A 20917-nucleotide genomic window follows, 5' to 3' on the forward strand; every position below is an offset into this window, starting at 1 on the left:
GAAAAGTTTAGCCTCACAGCAATTTCTAACTTGCTGACAAATTAAATACAGTTTGGATGTTAGTCTGTGTATGGAAAAGTGTCTGATACACCTCTTAATCTCATGACACCATGTCAGAGACATTTAATCCTACCTGCAAGTGAAAAGTACAGAATTATATCATTATTTTAAAATAAAAAAGTAGATTTAAAAAATGTGCACAGTCAGTCACTGAAATAAGAAGCAGCAAAGAATCCTGTGGCACCTTATAGACTAACAGACGTTTTGGAGCATGAGCTTTCGTGGGTGAATACCCACTTCCTCAGATGCATGTCTATAAGGTGCCACAGGATTCTTTGCTGCTTTTACAGATCCAGACTAACACGGCTACCCTCTGATACTTGAAATAAGAAGGTAATGGCAAATCCAGCCATTTCAAAGGCACCATCCTCTTTGTTTTATACCTCTAGTGCCTCCCTTCCATTCCTGATTTAATTTCAGCCTGCACAATTTTATGCACTGTTTTTAATGAATCCAGTGGTAGCACTTATCATTAATCCTCTGGTAGCACCTAAAGGCCCGAGTGACAATTGGTGCCTCATTGTGCTTGGTTCTGTACAGACACAGCTGAAGAGATAGTAATTTGCCTTCCTCTGACACACTGAAAGTAATGAAATACTTGAGGGAGTAAGGTCAAAAGACTTGCCCCTTGTCTGAAGAGAGAACCTTGCTTATGATTCAAAATTCCACATAAATATAAATAGGATGATGGTACAGTTTATACTAAATATGGGCCTTTTGGAGAATACAGTAGCTGTGATAAGGCTTGCTTGGTAAAAATACATTTAATCAAGTAGATCCTTCACATGCTTTACTTGTGTACTTCCAGGCACATGAAATGAAAGAGGAGATCAGATAGAACCTAGAGAACAAAAATGAAACATGATTTAAACAAAAAGTTGGTGACCCAAATACAGCCTGGAGCAAGCAACTGCATGTAAGTATATGAGTGATACGAACCGGGCTGTTAGTTACACACTGGGAATAAGGTGGCCAGAAAACGCGTGTGATGGCAAATTTGTGCAACTTGTACCAATTGGGCATTCACTGTATGGGCAAAATGGGTATTTCAAAAATGCTGAGTGCATGGAAACAGGGATAAAGTATAAAAATCAAAAAGCAGAAGGGCATAAGATAAAGCAGTCCCCCTACTTTAACTTATGCCTTCCCCATTGCTCCAAGGGCCATGTGGGCACAACTCCCAATGCTTGCAATGGGTGTCGAACACATTTATAGCAGGGATGCATCTGGCCCCACAGAATTCCAAAGCAGTAGGAGGTTGCACTTCTTGTACACATGCAGGGATATCCCAGAAGTGCAAATTACATTATTTTGCTACTTATACACATTTGCAGGTCCTACTACCCCCAAGGTGCAACACACACTACCATTTATGTCACTGCTGAATTGGATTCAGTGACCTTAATGTCAATTCATCATAATGCTGACTGCCAATGCCTCAGCTTGTAGAGGTCTGACAATCTGTCCAGTAGCAAATTGGTCTCCAAGCTGCCTTTGCTGAGCAGATGGGTAAAAAAATGTGGCTGTGTAGGGTAACAGTGACAAACAGAGGAATACATGGCTGTTTTGACATTCTTTTGTAGTTTTATATGAGACAGGCAATTTGAGCTGCAATGCTGGTATGGATCACCACAAGGAGGAATTACAATCTGGGACAAACTAGACTGAGGTGGGGCAGGAGCTATTGCAATGGTTTCTGTCTGATCTTTTCCTCTCTCTTCTCTGTCTGGAAGCCTGTTTTCTCCTTTCAGTAATCTGCAGCTCAGCAGTTATCTTGAGTGTTTTCTATTTGGACTTTGCAGTTCTGGACGGTCTCTTTATTCACTGTTCTGTAATCACGGTTCCCTTGGCTCCCCTGAAGGAATCCATAGACTCTCTAAGGTCTTTCTGCGGGAAAAAATACTTTTCAATAGTTTCTGTTGTGGTCTTTCTTTTTTCCTTAAAATGTGTCTTTCCCTTCAATTCTTTGCTATCAGTTTGGACCCTAAGAAGGTAAAACACTAAGGAGAGGGTAAACTGGTTATTTTGGCGACTCTGGCAGGAAGAGAGCCAGTATTTTGCACTGATGTATCCTAAGTCTAGGGGTCTCTGGCACTCATTGCCTTGAAGTGTAGGGTTCTATATGCTTCCCCTAATCCAAGGCCCAGAAGTGAGTCTAACTCTTAGCTGAACAGAGGAGAGAGCAGGTATTGTCCCTGTCCCCACTGGTACAAGGAGAGAGGGATGTTATACTGTAGTTTACAGACTGGGTCTGCTGCTGAAAGTATAAAGTGTTCTCCATGGCAGATTAAATAGGCAAAAGACTACTTCTGAACCATAATGTGGATGCTGTTAGGTTTACTGAGTATTGCCCTCTTATTAATCAGGCAATATTAACATTTGTGTTATCTGGTAAATTTAATAGGCCCATCTCTGCTACGTGTCAGTGATATTTTAATATTGATTTTTAAACATACAGTCTAAACATTTGGAACACATGACGGGGCCTAATTCTGAAAAATGGAAGCCCAAGTCTACACAAAACACGAACATGTAAATCCAAGATATGTGCAATTAAAAGGCTCGTTAGTCACATACATACTCATACAGTGCGCATGGGCATTTACATGCAGTTATTTTACATGGACACCTACTGAAGGTGCCTTTTAGTATGTGGACTTGATTTTCTATCTTTTGAGAATCTGGCTTTAGATGCAAAATATCCAACATTAATGCAATGTTACAGGTGAAATTTTAAACCAACAAAAGGGGAGAAATTCAAAGCTGTGGATCTTACAGCATTTCTAACTCAGTACATTTGAATATGTGTTGTATTAGATATAACATGTTAACATTAGTGCCCTAATATGGACATGCAATGTGACTCAATTACAGATGCTAAGGTTGCCAGGTGTCCAGTTTTCAACCGAACACCTGGTCAAAAAGGGACCCTCCCCAGCCTGGTGAAAATGAGTGAGTGAGCGAGGGTGGGGGAGAGCGAGCGATGGAGGGAAGGAGGGAGTGGCGTAGGGCCTCGCAGAAGGGGCAGGGCAAGGGTGTTCAGTTTTGTTCGGTCAGAAAGTTGGCAACTCTAGCTGCTGTGGTCAGGTGAATGGATTTTCAGCTCTCACAGGGAGGGTTCCTTTTGGTGCTTCCCCAGAGATAAAATGTGACATGACCCTGACAAAGTTCTGCAGAAGCAACTGGGGACGTCACCAGGAAGGAACAGAAGAAAATCAAGGTAACGCAGATGTGAGGTCTAAGATGGGGAAGACAGGAAGTGATCTTAGTAGAAGAAAGTGAGAGGAAGTATGTCAAAGGTGCAGTTGGGCAAGAACTAAGGAGACCTTTAGTCAGCAGGATGCCCATGGGATGGGAGACAAAAGGAAATGAGGCTATGGGGCAGCAAGCTATAGCAAGACCACTATTATAATAAATGTTAACAATATATGAACACACCATTCTTATTATAACATCCTTCTTGTAAGGATCTGAAAGCATTTCCAAAAATATTAGTTAATTAAATAGACCTCAAAGCATGTCTTCAAGGTAGGAGAGAATTATTATCCCTCACTTTATACATGGGTAAACTGAGGCACAGAAACTAGTGAGATAACTTTGCTGTTGAAAAGGGGTTTCTGAGGTTGCCACACAAAATATAAGATTCTCGTATAAAAGTCTGTAGAAGCCTGGAGAAGAGCTAGATTCTGATCTCTTATATATGAGGCCAATATGGAGGGTGTGGGTTTGCCATGATGCTGACATCATGGCAAACCCATAATATTGCCTGATTAATAAAGGCACTGATTGCTAGGATCATAGGAAAATACTAGTGATTTGTAGTGATTTAGTTCCGCCAACCCAAACAAATAAAATCAAGCAAATGCTAAGAAGGTATGGAAAGAATGAGGAAACTTATCTTACCATTTTCCCAATCATCATAACATATGGTCCCAAATATTTGTTCACGCCGAAGATGTCTAACAAACGTATATACCAGTAAATTATGTTAACACAGTATATGACTCGCCCATCACTCCTGAATGGCTGATCCTGCAGACGAAGTATCATTCCGACAGAGAAAAGAAGAATGGCTATGAGGTCTGTAACATTCCAGTACTCTTGGAGCCACACTTTTACCTTCTGTAACAGTTTCCCAGGTTCTGACATCAATATCTGAAGGGAATGAAAGAAGAATAGAAGGGAATCTATGTTATCTTCACTTTAAGCCCCATAGAAAACACATGGCAAACATTCATATTTTATAAAGGCCAAAAGCAAATCTGATGAAGTCCCTGCTATGACATCCTTCATGAATATCGAACACGCTTCTGACCCATCTTTAGATACCTTGTGGTCTAGCCAATCAAACTCCATCTGTGATATATTCACAATGTGCTATTTAAAAAAAAAATAGATCAAGAGTTATTCATTTGTAAAACAAAACCAAATACATCTTTCTAAAATCCTCTATAAGTGACAAAAAATTCACTGTTCATTTTCCATTTCCCAAACTGAATGATCCAAACTGAAGGGTAAAGGAAGAGAGGTAGAAAGGTGTTTAATAAAAAAAAAAAAAATCTCATTTAAAGAAACTAAAGAAAAGTGTTCCCAAACTACACATAAAAGAGCCAGGGGTCTCTAATGACCACAAGGACCTTGGTTCTGCATTTCATCCAAAACACTGATGTTACTACTTGAACATAGCTTTGGGAGACTGAGTTCCACAGCTGGGAAAATAATGTATAAAATAACTTATTCTGTGAATTTAGCTTCTTTTCTGTTTGCAAAATCATCTGTCAGGAGTTTACAATTTCCCTGAATTTGTATGTCATTTGAAACTATTCACCAAAAAATTTCCATGAATAGTTTCTTGCCTTTAGCTTGTTTGCAAATAATTTGTTTTGAGTATTCTACATTTGGAATTTGAGTACGTTTGAGCACAGTCATATGGTCTGTTTTTGCTTCTTTTCTGTGAATAATCTCCAACCTCCATATAGAACTCTTTTTCCATAAACAGTCTTCCGAAAATGTTTGTGGAAAGTGCACACACAGTTGAAGTGAATAATTATAAAAATGGAACAAATATTCACAGAAAATATTTAATAGCATTTGTTTTCATCCACTGAATTCTCTGCAACTTGTTATCAGTGCTGCAGAGCCTCCTTGTGGCTGATTGATGGGGTGTGTACCCACAAAATCACTGTCCTATTCCACCATGTTGTAACTCTCTATTCATTTGATTTAAAAGTAAAGCCCAAATTTTTGAACCTGCATTGTGCTTTTAAGTAACTGTTTTAGGATGAATTTTTCACTAGTCCTCAAAAGCACTTAAATAGGTTTGCTGGTGGAAATGCAAACATGGATGGCAGATCAAATTCAGTCCAGGGGCACAAATGTAGTCAAAGGGAGATGCACCTGCTCCCATCAGGGCTGAATTTGGTCTGTGCTCTCATTGCAGAAATAAACCTTTATTAGGCCAAGTGAAAAGGGCACAGCTATAGCTGCAGGGGGATAGGGACAGAAGAGGACAAAACAATTCTGCTTCTCATATAATTATAGAATTTTGAATGCACTCATGAATGATCATCTTTTTTCCTCTAAGTGCTTTCAAATCTTTTGGGAGATGCCTGTCATCAATTGATGTAATTAGTGAACAAACATTCACATAAAGGAGGAGGAACCACCACCCCCCGAAAAATGGGTCACAGTGTTTGGTTATGGATCTGAATGGTCCCAGAACTCAGGATGTTTGGATCCAGAGCCTTGGTTCAGCACATTATGGAGACACAGGACAGCTTCAAACATTGAATGCAGAGCCAAGCTTTCAGACAGTTTGGGGGTATTTAGATGCTGGGCTCTGGTAGGAACCCTCTCTCTAACCTCCTTCACACACACTTAAAAGTAAACAAGCAGCGCCAAAATTCTACTTCAGTGGCCATGCCTATGAGGAACATTGTGAAGAGCCCTAAGAAATCCCACGGAAAGTGGGGCTATGTTAGAAGAAAACTCAGCCTCTGACAATTTCATTAGATTTTGTGTAGAAATCTGAACGTGGAAGTTCCAAGGGGGTTGTAGAAGTGGGGAACAGACTGTTGCTTTTAAAAACAGTAAAATGGAGAAATGTAGCAATAGAAATTTCAACATCCCTTCTGCTTTTCTGGAAAAAAGGAAACTTTGTGATAAGGCCACCTAACAAAATACTCAGAGAAACATAATTCAAACAAATAAAAAAAATGTGAAAAGTATGTGTGTTTCCTTTCTGTTTCTGGCTCATCCAGGATAATGTTACCTCTCTCATCTTCTCTATTCCCAGTGTGAAAATATAGGCAATAACTATCCATTCCTGTGTAGAAGGCCAACGATCCATCTTCACTAGCACAATGTAGTTGAATAGCATCAGGTACCCGATGTATGCCAACTGTAATGAAACAAAAATTTCTTTTGACATCAGTAACCACTAACTAATGTTTATACAGCATAGTCAGATCCTCTGAGGTGACTTTAAAATGCTAATTTCAGTTTGCAAAGATCTTCTGTCTGTAAACAGAGATGAGAACATCAGCAGCAGCTATGCAAATTGAATCTGCACACCAAGTGGAAGCTCTAAAATAAATGCTTGGATGTCTCCTCTCCATTGCTACTGCTGCTTCACAAGTATAACCACTCCCATCATTGTTAACACAGCTCATGTGGATCTTCACTACACCTGATGGGATCAGTCACAGTTCTATGGTTCTCCAGGAGGCCACTATCAAACCTAAACTTCCTAAGTCACCTTTGTGAACATTTCCAATCCAGTCCATTTCCCTCCTACCTATTGCTTTTTACTCACCTGACATTTCTTGTCCACACATACAATCATTCTGACCTAGTACCTCTACCTCAGACCCACCCTGACCGTCTCTCCCTTAATGCACAACCCTTTTAATCTGGATCCCCTGTATCCACGTTGATGTTGTGAGAGAGATGGTAATTTCCTGCAACATTCTTGGAAAACCTTATCGTCTTATGTAATACTATGGGCCGGAATTGTATGTAACCTCTCTAGGGGGAAGATGTGCTATAAAGTGTGGAGTTTAAAGGAATATAATGAAATTGTGCCAAAAATAGACTTTTTGGGGAAATAAATGCAAAGTAGATTTCCTGGAAAATCCGTAGGGAGAGGTTAATGCAAATTCCCAGCCTTTTGAAGGTACATCCTCCAGGAGAGGTTAACTGTCTGCTGATTACTTGTTTCCAGGATTTAGAGATCAAAGACTTGAGCTGTTTAAAGAAAGAGGCTGATCTACCCAGCTGATGTTCTGGTTCTGAATCTGAGACAGTTAAGAGCTTACAATCATGTGGAAAATCCAGCTGCATGTTTTGAAGGAGTGACACCTACCAGAGCCTAAGACTGGAGTTGGTGCAACCTCTGGTAAGCTTTGTAGCATGTGCATAGGTTATTTTCATTTTTTAATGTCTTCTCTGTAATGCTTTCACCTTAGGAATAAACGTGCTTGCTTATAAAGAGCTGTGTGGTAACTTATGACTGTGGGTAATACACTGGGCATAGCCTCTAGGGAGAAAGCAAAGCACAAACACTGGTTTCTTAGGCAGTCTGGCTTGCTGGGGATATCATATGGTAGGCAAGGAACGGTGCAACCTGGAAAAACCCTTGAGGAGAGGGAGAGATATGAGTCTGTGCCCAAAACAGGTGACAGCTGAGGAGTTAGGAGCCTAGAATGGGTGCTCTTGGTGGACAACGGGGGGAATACAGGTGGAGTTATCCTGAACTGTGACTACTACTACCTGCCCTGACTCAGAGTAATACTGCATCTAGCCTGGTCATCATACATACTGTTTCTACCACCTTGACCATCTATATCCTTACTGCTCTGGCCTAACTGCTTCTGTTGCTCACCCACCTATCCTCACCTCTTTCCAAGCTTCACAGAACAACTGCTCTGGTCCTCTCCCTTCATATTTCTGCTATCTGCCCTATCATCTACAGGGGGTCAAAAAAAGATGGTGGTTTGTTTTTTTTAGTATGTTGGGACACAGGCCGTTTATAAAAAACAAATAAAATAAACGAAGCACCCCTGATCAGCCAACTAGGAGAAACTATGAACATAAGAATTGCTATACTGGATTAAGCCAACAGTCCATCTAACCCAGTATCCTGTCTTCTGACAGTGGCTGGTGCCAGGTGTTTCAGAAGGAATGAACCGAACAGGGCAATTATCGACTGATTGATCCCTGGTAGATCAGTCCCAGCTTCTGGCAGCCAGAGGTACAAGAACATCCAGAGCCTGGGGTAGCGCCCCGACCATCTTGGCTAACAGCCATTGGTGGACCTATCCTCTGAGAACTTATCCAATTATTTTTTGAACCAGTTATACTTTTGGCTTTCCCAGCACCCAGGGCCATACTTTCCACCAGTTGATTATGTATTGTGGGAAGAAGTACTTCCCTCTTTTATTTTTAAACCCACTGCTTATTAATTTCATGGTGACCCCTGGTTCTTACCTTATGTGAAGGGGGTCAGTAACACTTCCCTATTCCCTTTCTCTACACCCGTCATAATTTTATAGACCTCTATCTTGTATCATCCCTTCATCATCTCTTTCCTAAACTGACCAGTCACAGTCTTCTTAATCTTTTCTCAGGGAGGCTGCTTCATACCACTAATCATTTTTGTTGCCTTTCTCTTTACTTTTTCTACTTCTCATGTATCTTCTTGAAATGGGACAACCAGAACTACATGCAGTATTCAAGGTGTGGGCATATCATGGATTTATATAGTTTAATTATGATATTTTCTGTCTTATTACCTATCCCTTTCCTAATGGTTCTTAACACTGTGAGCATTTTTGACTGCTGCTGCACATTGAGCAGATGTTTTCAGAGAACTATGACTCCACAATCTCTTGAATGGCAACAGCTAATTTAGACCCTATCATTTTGTACGTATCATTAGGAATTAGGTTTTCCAATGTCAATCATTTTGCATTTATCAACATTGAATTTCATCTCTCATTTTGTTGCCCAGATGCCCAGTTTTGTAACTCTTCAGTTTGCTTTGGACTTAACCATCTTGAGTAATTTTGTATCACCTGCAAACCTTGTCAACTCACTGTATACTTTTTCCTGATCATTTATGAATATGTTGAATAGCACTGGTCCCAGAGATTCTTGGGGACCTGCTATATACCACTCTCCAATGTGAAAACTGGCCATTTATTCCTACCCTTTGTTTTCTGTCTTTGTACCAATTACTGATCCATGGGAAGACCTTCCCTCCTATCCTATTAATGCTTACTTTGCTTAAGAGCCTTTGGTGAGGGAACTTTGGCGACTGACATGGAGTCACTGTGGAATAACTTTGGTCAGACTTTGCAGTGCTCAGTTCCCTTCTCTTTTCCCTCTGAGTACCTCACTGTTGGAGCAACAGCTCTATGACACAGAATATTTTAGGTTAAACTCTTCAGACATCATCTTCAATGCCAGGCATAGAGAGTTAGGCGTGTATTCTGTTAACCCTGAAATCTTATTACAAGTGTTTGTATTTCAGCAAGTAGGTTTCTCTTTCTTTTTATTGCGCCTAAGTCTCTAAGTCTATTGCCTATGCTGTAACAAGATCAAAAGGAAGCAACATAGTAGGACTGTGTATTTTGGAAGAAACATAGTGCTGACTTCAGTGGCGGTAGGTAATGATCAGCACCTAACAGAATTGGGTCCATAGTTCTGCTCTATTCAATTAGTTCACACAAACAATTTGTTGAAGTGTGTGAAAGCATAAGGCTTGCAGTACTGAGTGCTGGCTTTATTTTCAGTCATTGGCTTGGAAACCACCTAGACAAATTCTTTAAATTGACCATAATTATGAGCACAGCTAAAATCTACCTCTTCTACTTACAACAGGAGGAGAAAATGGACTCATCCCTTCTTTCAGATCTGTATTTGGTGATTAGATTGTTTCTCTAGAGCTAACCTGATCTTCTCAACATGTTGGAAGGAAAGGGAGAGCCAGGTTGACCTATTCTGTGGTCTAGTCCTTTTGAGTCAACAGACGTCCAATTTTAGTGGGACTGGCTGGATTGAAAATGTTGCTACCTAATTGAAAGAACAGCTTCAAAGTATGATGGGCCTATTCCCCATGCAAAACAACAGAGGGACAGTGTCTTTGAAAGCCAGTTGATCTCACCTCTTGATGTCTTTTTTGAGTTAAAATGTACCTATTAGATAGATCTTGTCTGTTCTTGGCAACTAATCCCACCAGTCCAAGTTGAATTGGGCCCTTTAATGAATGAGTGGCTATTAGTGTTGTAAAAATACAACATCCATTTCAGTAGTAATTGTCACAAGATGCTGAGTTTAGCCCACTCCAATATACATTAAGAATGACGGTATTAGAGGTGGGCACAGAATAATGGAATGATTTTATATGCCATTCATACTGACAATTGTAGTTGACATGGACACTTTCCCTGCTTGTTGAACCCTGGATACAAAGATGTTGGGGATTTTTTTTGAATAGTTTTTAGGCTATACTTCTTTTTAAAAATGAGTCAGACTGATTTCAGAGCTATTTTAACCCTTACTTGGAAGTTGCTTTTCTTTCATTTTGCAGCATTTCTCATTCAAGTCCAATCAGACAGGCCCCACAGCCTTACTTTGCTCTGGAAAATGAATCTAGCCAAGATCCATTAATAAGTGACCCTGACCTCCCTCAGGACTTAAAATAGTAGAAACAGGTCTAAATGAAAATGTAGTATTGATCTCCCTCTTCCATTTCAGGATTGAAACAGTAGTGTAAGCCAGGACACTCATTTTGCTTACAGTGGAAAGAATTTTCTTAGTAGGAATAATGCACATTGATACTCATAATGATACTGGACTGCTAATGAGCAGTTTTTAGATTCATCAGCTTGATTAACATTTATTAGCTACAGTTCAATAGTATCTTGTTGGATGACACTTGCCAGCTTGGAGTAAGTTACTAGCATATGCTCCTCACCATGGTTTGATCTCTGCTGACAGCAAGCTGTTTGTGTTGCTTATATATGTATCATTAAGGTCTCAGCAGGAAAGCATGATTTTTTTTTCAGATCATCTCCCGAAATAGGGAGTTCTTTTTTGTGATTTGCTGAAATTGGGGATGGATTCAGCAGAAGGTAGATCGTGAAAATTAGCCAAACAAAACAAGAATGATCTAAGAAAGTACACTGCTGTAGTAGCTGATACCTACTTTATTTAATTATGACCCAGTTATGGAGTCCTTACTCAGGCAAAGCTCCCACTGAATCCAACAACAAATTCAATGGGAGTACTACCTGATGGTGGACTTCAGAATTTGGCTCTATTATTGTAGTACTTAGAGACAGCTGTTAATAAAAATATGTCTACAACATTTACAGGCTCACCCATTTGTCCACGTAAATCACCATTTGTATACGCAAATACTGTGGTTGGATTTGCAAATGCCAGTCTGCTTCCCCAAATGGCATTTGTGAATGTATTAATGGAGGTCCTCTGAAAATTCATGCCAGTACAGACAGATACATGGACAACAGAGTGACACTGACTTTTTATGAGGAAGATAGCTTACCGTGTAGAACCAAAACTTAACTATGGGTGCATTGTAGAACTCGTATATCTTTCTTCCAAGAGGGATCAGTCTGTGTCTGCTATGAACTTCCTCCTCCTCCTTCTTTCTTGATGATTCTCCATTCCCTCGGCCCAACATTGCCTGTAACAAGAAGGGTAGTTATTTCCTTGTGAACTACGAACTACACCTTAATTGGATCCCACAGGGGGGATTGCTATTTTTGAAAGTGCCAAAAGGAGCCACATTAATTGATTCTCTGATATCTTCATCTTAACACGAGGATCAGATCAGATGACCCATCCCTCTTGGGCCCATGCAGATGCAGGATTCGAACTATTTTGTTTGCAAACAACCACTTTTAGATGGGAAGCTCCAGTTCAGATCATACCAATTGTTCCCTTCTAAGCTGAAGGAGCCACACACTTCAGCAGAACTGTCAATACCAATGTGACTACTGAGCTCCATTCACATGTTGGTTCTGGGACAAGAATAAGATGTGGAAGACATTTCTGCTTTTTGCTATATTGATTTCTCTTCTCCCGACAGTCACTTTCTATTATGTAGCTATGTGCAAAGCAGAGAAGGTTAGAATAGAAGTTGTTATAGGAAAATGATCAGAGGGTTGATACTGGAAGCGAAACGCAAGGAGGAGGAAAGTGGGTGTTGAAGGTTACTGAATAAGAAATAACGAACCTGGCTGTTGTTCATTTTGATTGTTGTATCTTAGGCCACAATCCTGCAGTGATCTCCCTATGGATGCAGAGGCCTGCCCACTGGAGTCCATTGCAGGAATGAGGCTTTAGACTGTAAGCTCCTTGATATAGGGATTGCATCTTCTTCCAGAGTTATTTTCCAGAATGCTGAACACACTTTAGCTGAGGATCTACCACATAGTGTAAATTGCCATAGCTCCATTGACTTCAATGACTTGATTTCATTGGTGCTATCACAATTTACACCAGCAAAGGATCTGCTGCTAGGTGTTTTAGAAATAAATACATAAGACATCAATAAATACAATACCAATGGTGACTAAACAACAACAATGGTTGTTGTCTACATGTAGAGCTAGTCTGAAATTCATGCTCAACCTTAGAGAGAGAGAATGATTACAATAAATATTAGTGACTGAATCTTGAATGATTTTATAACCTCTGAAGAACGACATTGTTTTCCTTAAAGAAATAAGGCCAAAAAAAGAGAGAAGTGTCCTCTTGTATTTGTAATACTGACTGTAGAATAGCTCTTTTGTTTTCACTCCCTCTGAATAGGAGACTCTGAGTAGCTGGAATTTTATGAGAGTTTTCGTGCTGTGAGCAAGTTCCCACTCTTACATTTGTTGTGACAGGCACAGATTTTGATACTTCTCCATATAGTGACACCTGCAAGTCAAGTATTTTGATACTATTGTCTTACTTAGGTGGGCTGGGGCATAAGTGGGCTGGTGCTGCCCGGATGCTTTCAGTTAATGTTTATATAGCACTTTCCTTCTGAAGATTTCAAAGCATTTTAAACATGAATTAATGCAGCCTCAAAACATCCTTGCAAGTAATGCTATTATCCCCATTTTACAAAGGAGGAAACTAAGACACAGAGAGGTCAAGTGACTTGTCTAAACTCACACAGGATGTCATGGCAGAGATGTTTTCTCCTAATCCAGCATTTGTACTTTAATGACACTGTCCTTCCTTCCTGTATCCTGATTCAGCAAGGCATTTAATTGTGTATGTAATCAGTTGACTTCAGCTGGATTATTTATGTGCTTAAAGTGCCTTGCTGGAAATGCGATATGGCCCACCACCATAATAGCTAAGCAATTCCTAAATATTTAAAAATAAACATTACAATCTCGTTTGTTTGTTTGTGTGTGTATGTAGACTATATTGAGGAGAAAGTCAAGTCAAAAAATGAATTTTACCTTCTGCAGTGGGAGTTGTATTTCTGAGGATAATGACATTACAGTTCTGAGCCATTCTTCCGGGTGCCGAAAATTTTGAAGGTACTTTTGGGAAGATGCAGGTAAACTAAGGTTGAATCCCCTAAACTCTTGATATTATATCTGATGTTTGCTGGGGTACTCCTATATTAAATAACCTCTTGATGACTTTCCTTAATCTATAATATTAATTCATAACATTCATGTTCTTATATTCTATTTCCCTGAATAACCAGATTATTATATTGCTGTAACACCTTTGTCCTTCCTAGGGCTGTCAAGCAAGTAAAAAAAATTAATCGCAATGAATCGCACAGTTAAACAATAATAGAATACTATTTATATAAATATTTTTGTATGTTTTCCACATTTTCAAATATATTGATTTCAATTACAACATAGAATATGAAATATATAGTGCTAACTTTATATTTATTTTTATTATAAATATTTGCACTGTAAAAATAAAGTATTTTTCAATTCACTTAATACTAGTACAGTTGTGCAATCTCTTATCATGAAAGTTGAACTTACAAATGTAGAATTATGTATAAAAATAACTGCATCCAAAAGTAAAACAATGTAAAACTTTAGCACCTACAAGTCCACTCAATCCTATTTCTTGCTCAACCAATCGCTCAGACAAACAAGTTTGTTTACATTTGCAGGAGATAATACTGCCCTCTTATTGTTTACAATGTCACCTGAAAGTGAGAACAGGCATTCGCATGGCATTGTTTTAGCCGGAGTTGCAAGATATTTACACTCCAGATGCATTAATGCTTCATATGTCCCTTCATGCTTCAACCACCATTCCAGAGGACATGCATCCATGCTAATGATGGGTTCTGCTTGATAACAATCCACAGCAGTGCAGACTAACGCATGTCCATTTTCATCATCTGAGTCAGATGCGGACAGCAGAAGGTTGATTTTCTTTTTTGGTGGTTTGGGTTCTGTAGTTTCTGCATCAGAGTGTTGCTCTTTTAAGACTTCTGAAAGCATGCTCCTTACCCTTCCCAATCAGACTTTGGAAGGCACTTCTTAAATCTTGGGTTGAGTGCTGTAGCTTTTTTTTAGAAATCTCACATTGTACCTTCTTTGCGTTTTGTCAAATCTGCAGTGAAAAAGTGTTCTTAAAACAAACAACATGCTGGGTCATCATCCGAGACTGCTATAACATGAAATATATGGCAGAATGCGGGTTAAACACAGAGCAGGAAACATACAATTCTCCTCAAGGAGTTCAGTCACAAATTTAATTAATGCATTTTTTTTAAACGAGCGTCATCAGCATGGAAGCATGTCCTCTGAAATGGTGGCCAAAGCATGAAGGGGCATATGAATGTTTAGAATATATGGCACATAAATACCTTGCAATGATGGCTACAAAAGTGCAGTGCGAACGTCTGTTCTCACTTTCAGGTAACACTGTAAATAAGAAGTGGGCAGCAGTATCTCTCGTAAATACAGACAAACAAGTTTGTTGATATTTTAGCGATTGGCTGAACAAGAAGTAGGACTCAGTGGATTTGTAGGCTCTAAAGTTTTACATTGTTTTGTTTGAGTGCAGTTATGTAACAAAAAATCTACATTTGTAAGTTGTGCTTTCATGATAAAGAGATTGCACTATGGTACTTGTATGAGGTGAATTCAAAACTACTATTTCTTCTGTTTATAATTTTTCAGTGCAAATATTTGTAATAAAATAGCAGAGTACTGTACACTTTGTATTCTGCGTTGTACTTGAAATCAATATATCTGAAAATGTGGAAAAACATCCAAAATATTTAATAAATTTCAATTGGTATTCTATTGTTTAACAGTGTGATTAAAACTGTAATTAATTTTTAAATTGCCATTAATTTTTTTGAGTAATCGCAAGTTAACTGCTATTATATCGACAACCCTAGTCCTTTTTCTTCCCATGCTGTTCAGACTGTTTGACTCCCCACATTATTGTGTCGTATCTATAATTGAGCATGCAAGTTCTTATGGGCAGGCACTGTACCTTGCGATATCTTCTGGGAAGACTTTCCTACGTTTTTTGGCCTTATTAAAGAATAAATTGTAACAATTCAATCAAGGCATGAACCTATGTACTTATTTCTGTCTGTCTAGATATTTATAGGGTACTTAGTGTTAAGGTATCTAAGTTTTTGCTGCCATTTGTAGCGTTTACACTTTATTTGATTCATGTTAGTTTTCTCACTGTTTTTGCTATTTGCCATGTGGTTGCTCAGTTTCTTGTATTTGACTGAGTACCTGCTAACTGTAAGGCTCTATAGAAAAAGAACAAAGATCTAAGACTCAAGGACAGAGTAGAAGTGAGTCTTTTCTCTCCCTCTTAAAACTGCACTCCATCTTAGAAGAGTTATTTATCCATTAGCTCATTGTGTCTATCCCAGATGCTACCGGCATTACCAAATGTGTTTAAAGCAACTGGTATTAAATATTAACACAGGGCACCCAACTTAGACTCAAAAAATAAGTCACAAGAAGTTTGGGTGAGACATAGTAGCAGAATAAAAGGAGGAAGTGGTTAATGAACAAAGGAAAATGGTAGCAGGATTCACTTTAGCTAAGCAGACTGACTCACTCCTTGCAGACTCTATCTGCAGCATTCATTGAATGTAATAATACTAATAGAGACTGTTAACCCTTCCCATTACAAAAGGCAACTTGCTCGAGGGACAGAGTTATTTCCCGGGTCATGAGAGAGGATGGTTTTCTGCATGTGATTTGAGATGCTCTGAACATCTTCCTGCCTGAGAAAATCATTTGTCTGCTTACTTCCCTCTGCCTCCTGAGTGTTTATAGGGAAAACTGATATCTGGTGCTACACAAATCTGCAGTGCCTATCCTGGGGGCTTCTAGCTCTGTTGCCTGGTTGTGCTCAAGAGTTCTGAGGGAGAGGTGAAAAAGGGCTTCGGCAGATTTAACTAAGGCACTGGGCAGTGTTTCAGGGCGGGTGACTGTTTAACAGATTCCAAACCCTTCACAGTTTCATAAACGTGACTCTGAATGGTCCTGTACTCCCCCAGCAGTCAATGTGATAAGGTTCCGTTCAGTACCTTGCTTTAGGTTCATTTCTTATTTCACTATTGCTGCTTTATTGCCTAGTTATTCTTGTTTTCTTGTGGATAATGATGCTGGGGTTAAACATATTACAGTCATTTCGAAATAACCATCTACCACAGAGCCACCCTCCCCCACATTGCAGATGGGGAATAGCTTTAAAACTGCTAGGGATTAGGCTTAGCCTAATGTCCCAGGATGTTAATTTCATGATGGTATTAACAAATCTGAAAAGCCTTCCCATTAAAGAGCCTGAGTCAATGGACAGTTTGCACTGTGCTGTTGCAAGCAATGAATGTGAACAAATGTGTCTATTTCTGAGGGGAAGAAGAAGGTAGGAGAAGCAGTGAGACAACACTGAAACTGTTTGGTGTAAATGGCATCTCATTTTCTAATGTAAAACTTTGCCTGTGGTTTGCCATGAGTCAGTCAGGGTAGTCCTGAGTTCAAGGCAACACGCACAGTGCAGTATATCTGCAGCATCCTCATTACTTGCTTTCCCTTTGGCCTGCAGTTCTATGTTGTGTGCTACATGTATATTATTGAGTGGGACATGGGGATTTTGTGAGCAGAGTTCTGGGTTTTTTTAGGCATGTTTCTTTATTTCATTGTAATTATGTTTAGAATTGTTTCGGCAACAAGAAACATTTGGCTTGTGCACTTACAAATTAAAATATGTTTTTTAGTAGTAGCAGTATATACTGTGCATTTGTTTTATAACAGGAATTTTGGTCCCACTAAATATGAGCTTAGGCTTTTCAGAACTCATCTTTAGTGAAATGCACACGCTATTTACAAACTTGAGTATCTACAAACTGGTGAGGAAAAATGGAACATAGCTCACTGAATATCCATCTACGTGCACGCGTGCGCACATACACACACAATCATCTCCACAATACAGAGGGAATTGATGACCATGTGATAACGGTGCTTGGTTGGAATGGATGCTTTCATTGTTTCTCGGACAAAAATAGCTAAAAACCCCAGAGATGTAAGCATGTAAAAACCAGCTTTTGCATATGCTCAATAGTTCCTTTTTCTGAACACTGAGAACACAAGTTTTCTAGATCCTGATCTATACTAACTGCAGCTCTATGTGCTCAATTCTGCAGCATCTGCTGAACATTGTTGAAAGAAATAAGCAGAGCCAAAGCACTAGTGCTGGGCATATGTCTACACAGCGTTTTGGAGCAAACCCCCCAGGTTAGGTTAAGAGACTTATAGATTTTAAGGCCAGAAGGGATCGTTATGATTATCTAGTCTGACCTCCTGTATAACACAGACCATACATATCGTTTTGGGGAAGTTCTTCCTAGAGCAGATCATATAGAAAAACATGCAATCTTGATTTAAAAAATGGTCAGTGATGGGCCAGTGGGCTTGCACTAGCGCACTAAAAATAACTGTGCAGACAGCACTTTGAAGCTGTGGCTTGGGCAGGAGTTTAATGGGAGGGGTGAGCTTCAAAGCCCAAGCTCCAGCCCAAGCTGAAAGTCCAAAGCTCTGCCTATACAGTTATTTTTAGCACACTAGTGTGATCCCCGCCAGCCCATCTTTTGACTTGGCCTATGAGGTTTGCTCCAAAATGCAGCGTAAGACTTACCCTTAGTGTTTGCTCAGCAACTGTACAGAGAGGTTTCCACAGTGTGCAGTAATGTTCTGCAATTAGGGTGAAATTCATCTTTGTACAAGAAACCAGCATGGGCTAATGCACTACTTAAGTCCCCAAATTATGGCTTTTACATGAGACATAAGTGGTGCATATCCCTTGTGCTGGTTCTCTGCACCGGGGCAAATTTCATCCATAGTGCTTAGCAATGTGAGCAAGCCTATATATTCACCCTGAACTGAGTTATGGGGAGCGAGCAGAAGTGTATGAGCGGGGGTGAATTAAGGCCTGGCCAGGGCAAAGGTGTTAAGTTCAGCTCAGTGACCCCCCTTTAGCATTTTCAGCTGCTCCTATTGCTTGCCAGTAACAGCAGTTTACTCAAGTCAGATTAAGAGTTGCTGACAGCAGGGAGGATAGACACAGAAATGTGTCCAGGGGTTGTGGGAAAACAATTTCCCTCACAGACAGCCATTCAGTGTTTCCTGGCACAAAGAGGCAACCATTTTTTTGCCAACCTTTCCTGGACAACTGTGCTCATTTTCCCCAGTTCACTCGGTCTTTATCATGAGTAAGAAAAAAAACAGTCAAAACTGCCCTGCTATCTCACAGCTCTCATCTGTACCACTGCAGCGCTGGCCCCACGGAGAAACTAACTTTCAAAGCTTTGTAGCTTTAGGGTTTCAGTCTGTATTATTTTTTTTTTTAGTTCCAGAAAGAGCCTGAATCATTTCACATCCAAAAAACTAACCTACTTGAGACTTTTTTGAAAAGGGGAATGTCCTAAGCCCAAACATGTTTCTTTTATTTGCACTCTTACTACTTGTAGAGAGGCAGACTCTTTATTTGATGTGGAAAATTAGAACTAAACAAAGAAAATACTGAACAAATGACTGTGATGTGGTATGTTGCTCCCGAAAATAAGACTGTTCATGGAAGAGTTAGACTCCTGTAGATTTTTATTCTCCTGCCACTTCTCCCTCCATGCATTAATTCTTCAAATTTAAGTATTAAGGATTAGTGAGTGAAAGTTCCATGCACAAATCCTATGACTTGTTAACCCTTTTTGTGCTGGGGTTGCAATGATGAAAGAGGGGCTCTAGCAAATGCATTCTTGTGAGCATGTTATATCAGGAAATCCTGTTGCCTAAAGCGTTAATGGGATTTGTGCCTGGCACTCCCATGCACCTGTTAGAAATTTAAAAAGCAAAAATAAACAACAAGTAATTTACAACGTATAAATTCAGCATTCTAGTGACATGTACTATGGATGATAACATAGGGCTTGTCTATTGGATAGGCTAATGGACATTATGAGGGTGTGATTTCTTAGGCACAGCAATGTGTTGTGCATTAATTGGTCTGTATGGACCCTACTGGTGCATACTAAAGGTTCCCTAATGAAATACTGTTTCAAATGACACTACATTAAAGCACACTAGGGAACTTTTAGTGTGCACCATCAGGGTGCAACACATTAGAAATCACACTCCTGTATTGTGCACTGCCGCAGCATGTATACAAGCCCTCAATTTACCTCTCCTGATATAACTGTCCTTCTGGGTACTACCAAACAAAAAACGGTTAAAAAGCAGTGTAAACACATACAGACATGCCGAGTTATACACACTGGCTTTATTTCCCTGCTTTTGCACCTTGTGTGGTCATTTACTCCTGTGCAGAACAAGTGCAGATTGGATGGAAAATGCTATCAGATCAGAATGGTAGTGATTTACACCCGCTTTGCATAAGCGTAAGCCATGGCGGTAACACAGTCCTTTTCGTGCATCACAGGGTGGTGATAAAATCCCCCCTGTCCTCTGGGGCAGCACAGAAAACATAGAACACATTCTATTCTGTAATAATCAATTCACAGAGTTGTACTACTAGCCATTTAAAAAAAGGAGGGCAACTTTATATTCAAGATACACTTATAAAGAACTAATAGACATTATAAGCATTCTGTAGACCTGAGTGGTGTGCGTTGTGGACAGTGATAAGACCATAGATGGTGTTATAGATGGTTACAAGTTATGGTTATAAGCAACTTGTTGGACTCTGTAACAACTGATTAACCACTTATGAAAACATCTGTTAATAGTGTATTACTCTCATAAACAGTTTAAAATGTACCCTAAATATCAAGTGTGACCAAAAAAAGGTCTTCATGAAAGAGCTTTTTGAGTAATTCTTCTGGGGTCCTCCTGTCCCAGGGGTGAAGCAGTTCAGATAAAATAAGAACCAATGCATAACTTTCACCCAAAATTTAAACCAAACTATTTTTCATAATTAGAAAATGTCAATTGTTGTGAAGCCTGGGAAAGGACTAGATATAACAGCCTCCTGACAGGGATATTGTCTTGCTTCTGAAACTATCCAGAAAGGTCTCAGTCTCTGCAAATCTCCTACATCTCCACTGTGGGTCCCAGCAGCTTGCATGCTGTTGATTGATGCAAAATTAATTAGTTGGGTGTTCTATAGCTCACAACTCAAGGACATATAAAAAACATTTGAATTCAGCAGCAGAGGGCCCAAGACCATATTACAAGAGCTGCTCAACTCCATGGGATCAGCTGGGTCCCGCTGCTCCTGCTTTTTGTAGAGAAAGCTATAGTCAATTAATTCTCCCTGAATTGGGTTATCAGTGGTGTACGTGCTGCATATC

At 39.6% G+C, this 20917-nt stretch overlaps 1 protein-coding gene across 10 annotated transcripts in view; it reads right to left on the reverse strand.

Annotated features, from left to right (window-relative positions):
- TRPM3 (transient receptor potential cation channel subfamily M member 3) overlaps nt 1-20917 on the reverse strand; it is a 611492-nt gene that overhangs the window by 24370 nt on the left and 566205 nt on the right. For all 10 annotated transcript variants that reach the window (XM_050944114.1, XM_050944107.1, XM_050944110.1 and 7 more), the window contains 3 exons: nt 11630-11770; nt 6332-6460; nt 3964-4215 (listed from right to left, as the gene is read on the reverse strand). In XM_050944114.1, coding sequence (XP_050800071.1) covers nt 3964-4215; nt 6332-6460; nt 11630-11770 — 522 coding nt within the window. The remainder of the gene's footprint in view (nt 1-3963; nt 4216-6331; nt 6461-11629; nt 11771-20917) is intronic.

The sequence above is a fragment of the Gopherus flavomarginatus genome, chromosome 3 (genome assembly GCF_025201925.1).
Source record: "Gopherus flavomarginatus isolate rGopFla2 chromosome 3, rGopFla2.mat.asm, whole genome shotgun sequence".
In the NCBI taxonomy this organism is placed as follows: Eukaryota; Metazoa; Chordata; order Testudines; family Testudinidae; genus Gopherus; species Gopherus flavomarginatus.